The 4,403-nt window shown below is 45.2% G+C and overlaps 1 protein-coding gene across 1 annotated transcript in view; it reads left to right on the forward strand.

The window, feature by feature from the left end:
* Positions 1-4,403, forward strand: part of PREP (prolyl endopeptidase) — a 211,945-nt gene that overhangs the window by 20,202 nt on the left and 187,340 nt on the right. The window contains exon 6 of the mRNA XM_019520156.1: positions 1,375-1,496. Within this exon, the coding sequence (XP_019375701.1) occupies positions 1,375-1,496 (122 nt within the window). The remainder of the gene's footprint in view (positions 1-1,374; positions 1,497-4,403) is intronic.

The following is a 4,403-nucleotide window of genomic DNA, read 5'->3' on the forward strand; positions in this document are numbered from 1 at the left end:
ACACGTGCACCCTGCTCCCCTCGCTCCTGCTCCCCAAGTTCTCCAAAGAAATGTCCTTAGAGAGTTGAGAAATTTGCTAAATACTGCTTTACCTCTTTCTATTCCAACTCTACTTTACAAAAGACTGTTTAGATGAGTTTTCTGCTTCTACATTGCACTGCGCCAGTCCTGCAAAATACTGTATTTACTTGAATGCAAGATGAGCTCCCCCTCCACATGCACATATCAGCATGGGGAAGGGGAAAGCCCCTCATCTTATATTTGCATATAAGGAAATGTCATTAAATACATTCTCTATCATTAGTTGCTGCCAAAAGCAACATGTGCTTAGTAATGGAAACCAGCTATGAAGTTGATCAAATGCAGCTAACGCTGAGCATGACTATGAAACGTGTGGTTCATATTGGGCAAACATACTCATGGGAACCTACCATAAGGATAGGTTAGTGCAACCCATGTGAATCAGGTATGTGGTAGTGCTCATTGTGCGCAGTCCCTCTCAGCACCAACTTTTTAAAGTCATGGTGAGCCACTACATGGACTACATTTCAACTTCATCTTCATTCCTACTGCTGAGCTGTGCCTTTCTTTACCATTTCCAATGATCCCTGCTTCTTCATGAGCCTTAAATATCTGGCAAACATCACCAAATGGGCCCCAAAACAGTTCACCCAAAAACCCTCTGTGGCTCCCTCTCTCAGCCTGTGTCGCCCTGCCATCCAGGAGGTGGGGCTGACCAGGTTGCCCTGTGACTCATTTGCATATCAATTTTTGGAGGGTCCCAGGATGCATGTCAAAAACAACTGGATCCTTTGTGGGGGGTATCTGAAACACACACATGCTGAGCAATGCTGAGCTATGGGGTCACCATGGCTCAATGTTGTTGACTTATGTTGTTATTTTAGAAAAATATTAATGTTTTCTTAAAAAAAACCTTTTTCTCTTGATACCAGTATCTTTTTAGTCAGTTGTACTGTTTCTTAGATGGGAAGGCTCTAAAAGTCATCTTGTATTTACGTGATTCCAATACCCTTTAAAACCTTTTGACACTCATTAAATACTGTAAGGTCATTGGTTTTTCTAGAAAAAAAGAGTATGAAAGCAGAGTCCTCAGATTTAGAATATTCATCCTGCATGCATCTCCTCCTTGCTGCCCTGCCAGCATACTATCCTATCATGACTTGTACAATAAAAAGAAGAACGGCACCTGACCCAAAGCAATCTATTACAGATGAAATCCTTGAATAGTTCCTTTTTCCACAAACGTGTGTTCCACTGTACAGAAGTACAGCCAAAAAGTTTTTTTCTTTGGAATTTTAAATGTATTTTTATTGAATACTAATCCAGTCCACTTAAATTTCTGAATTGTTCCAGGCACTGAGACCTCCACTAACCTACACCAGCAGCTCTTTTACCACGTACTTGGGACTGAGCAGTCAAAGGATGTTTTATGTGCTGAATTTCCTGATGAACCAAAATGGATGGGTGGAGCTGAGGTATGATATGTACCTTATTGTTGATCACTATATATGTTGTTCAGCCTTTTATTGAAGCCAGATAGTTAAATTTTTTTTCATTTAATATTTGAACATTTTTTTAAGCTTGAAAGTCAAGAACTCAAAAGTTAAGAAATGGCAGAAGTAAGGTTGCCTAAGTAACCTTCATTTTATCCCCCATGTTTTTATGCATTACAATATAGCTATATTTAAGTAATCATGTAACAGCCCATCCCATGGACCCATACGTCATTCAAAGTCCAGGATAGATGATACTGATTTAGTGAGCAGGTACAGAATCAGGGTTGAGAGGCAGAAGGCATTATTCCTAAGCCATCTCTGCATGGAGAATTCTGTTTTCCGTTTTATCATTTTGTGTCTCCATGCTTAATTACTGCATTAAGAGCTCATTGTAACCATATCTGAGGGTTTCACAAATACTGATTTACTGTATTTACTCAAATTTAAGATGACCCTGAATGTCAGATGACCCCCCCCAATAAATTCTGCATATTGAAAATTTATAAATTTATTATCATTTTCCATGTATAGAATCAAATTATTGGAGGATTATCGTTTGTCCCTCTCCCCGCTACTGCAGTTGGTGGAGGGAGAGGTGATCGAGGGGGGCAGTAATGGGGTAGGTGGTAGGACGCAGGCAGTTGGGAGCGGTGGGGGACATGCAGTAGTGTGGCATATGGTAGGGGGCAGGTAATATGGATGCAGTGGGGCAGGTAGTGAGAGGCATGCAGCTTTCTCCCTGCTGCCTGCCCCTCCCCACTTACTCCCCCATTTTGCCAGCCCTCTCCCACACCCTCGGGCTGCCCCAATTTCCCCTTTCCCTCTTCCCCCTCCTCCACCCTGCTTCTGCTGTCTGCAACCTCAGGTCCCTACAACTCTCCTCCCATTCCCCCGCCCTCCCACACCAAAGGCTCTCCCCAGTGCCTGCCCCTCCAATCCCCCGCTCCCTTCTTATCGCAACCTGGGGCATGGACCTGTAGCAGTGAGGTGGAGTGGGTACTGCCGCTATTGGCCTGGCCTGGAGCATGTGCTCCAGGCTTCAGGGAGGACAGAGCTTGCTGGCGCAAAGCAAAGGTAAGGAGGAGGGCAGCGGAGTTGGGGAGAGAGATGGAAGCAGTGCAGGGCCCAGAACTGGGAGCTTCAGGGGAGGAGTGGCAGGGTGTGCAGAGGTAGCAGGGGGAGGCGAGTGGGGGGCAGGAGGTGGCTCTGGCTTCAGCTCCAGGTTGGGGCCAGAGCCACAGCAGTTGCTTGCCCCCCTGCTGCCTCATGCTTGACTGAAAGGCAAGGGGCTTTTCCCCCTATGTTAAATGGGGAAAAATCTTCTCATTGAGAAAACACAAAACAGCTCAGTTCTCATTGACCTTGGGTGCAGCTATGATTTCTCAGAAATTAGCTGAGACCTTACAGTCTGCTTTACAGAGGTAGCAAATATATGAGGAGAACTTTATCCAAAAGGACTTGTCCCCCTATTTGAAGCCACAGCTTTGAGTTAAGCAAATAGGCTCTATATACAATGCAGACTTTCATCCTTAAGAAAGGGATCTACAGCATGCCAAGGGAGAACTGTAGCTTTTATTTCCAAAAAATATTATTATCTAGAGAGAGAGATTGATAACTGTACCTCTACCAACCTGTCAAGTGACTACTGTCATTCATTTGACAGACCAAAACACTCTTTACCAGTTAAAGTATTTTAGTCCTGTTACAAAGTTCATACTGTGCACCCATCACTATTCCTATGCTTTCACTTACCATCATCATATTCACTCTCATCGTCATTGCTGTCCTCACTGCTGTCCTCTTTGTCCTCTTTGGAGGGCTTGCCTCTGAAAAATCTATGCCAGTCTCCTCTCCACCATATGAGGTCCACTGTCTTTTTCCCATTGTCCTCTTGTGTCTTCCAGTAGTACCAGTACATTTCACTTAGCCCCATTTTAATACAGTCCTTGACTGTGGGGTCCGAGTGCCTATTTGTGAACAGATTCCTGATTTACCACAGGGTATACCTAAAGGAGGAAATTACCTGGTCAAAGTGGTCTGTCAGGGACCTTTGCTGTTTGGTCAAGTGCCCATACAAGCCTGCTTCTCTGGCCAGGATTCTGAAACTTGTCATTGCCAGGAGTGCACATACGTTCTTCCACAACTCTCTGGTGTATGGGCAGTCCCGGAAGAGGTGGTTGATTTGTTTCTGCCTGCCTGTAGCAGGTTAGCCTCAGGCAGTTCAGTGGACCTCAGTACAAACTATGTGTAAGATTAGTCCAGAGCCCCATGATTTACCACATTGCACATTGGCCTGGGCCCCACCCAAGTCAACAACGTTGGAAATTATAGTGACCCACAGCTCAGTGCAGCTCAGTATGTGTATGTACTCCAGATACCTCCACGCAAAGAATCCATGTGCTAATCAGCCTGCATTCATGACTGGAACCTGGTGTTCTTGTAACGAGTCCTGGGTGCTTCAGAAATTTATATGCAGATGAGGCGCAGGGCAACCTGGTCTGGCTTCACCTCATGGAGGTTGCAGTCACACTAATTGTATGCAACAGATTGAAAGAGGGGGCAACAGAAGGATTCTGGGTGAATTGTATGAAGTGTCACGGCTCACCACAATTTGAAGAGTCAGCAGTGAGGGGGATTGTGCTTAATATGAACTATGATATATCTTATTCAGATGGGCTACATTAAGCTGTTCTTGTGGTTGGCAGGGGAAGCACCATGACCACGTAGGCCGGCTCCCCAGGGCAGGTGGTTGTCCCTAATATGTCCTCCATAGGAGGTCTATATTGAGTAGATTTTTGGTGTTGGAGGTGGAACTGGAGCTTGCACCATCCACTCCATGCATTGGCCTGGTATTGCAGTGCTTCCAGGAGCGGTGCAATAAACAAA

Source organism: Gavialis gangeticus, unplaced genomic scaffold (genome assembly GCF_001723915.1).
Source record: "Gavialis gangeticus isolate Ggan-Ray unplaced genomic scaffold, GavGan_comp1, whole genome shotgun sequence".
Taxonomy (NCBI): Eukaryota; Metazoa; Chordata; order Crocodylia; family Gavialidae; genus Gavialis; species Gavialis gangeticus.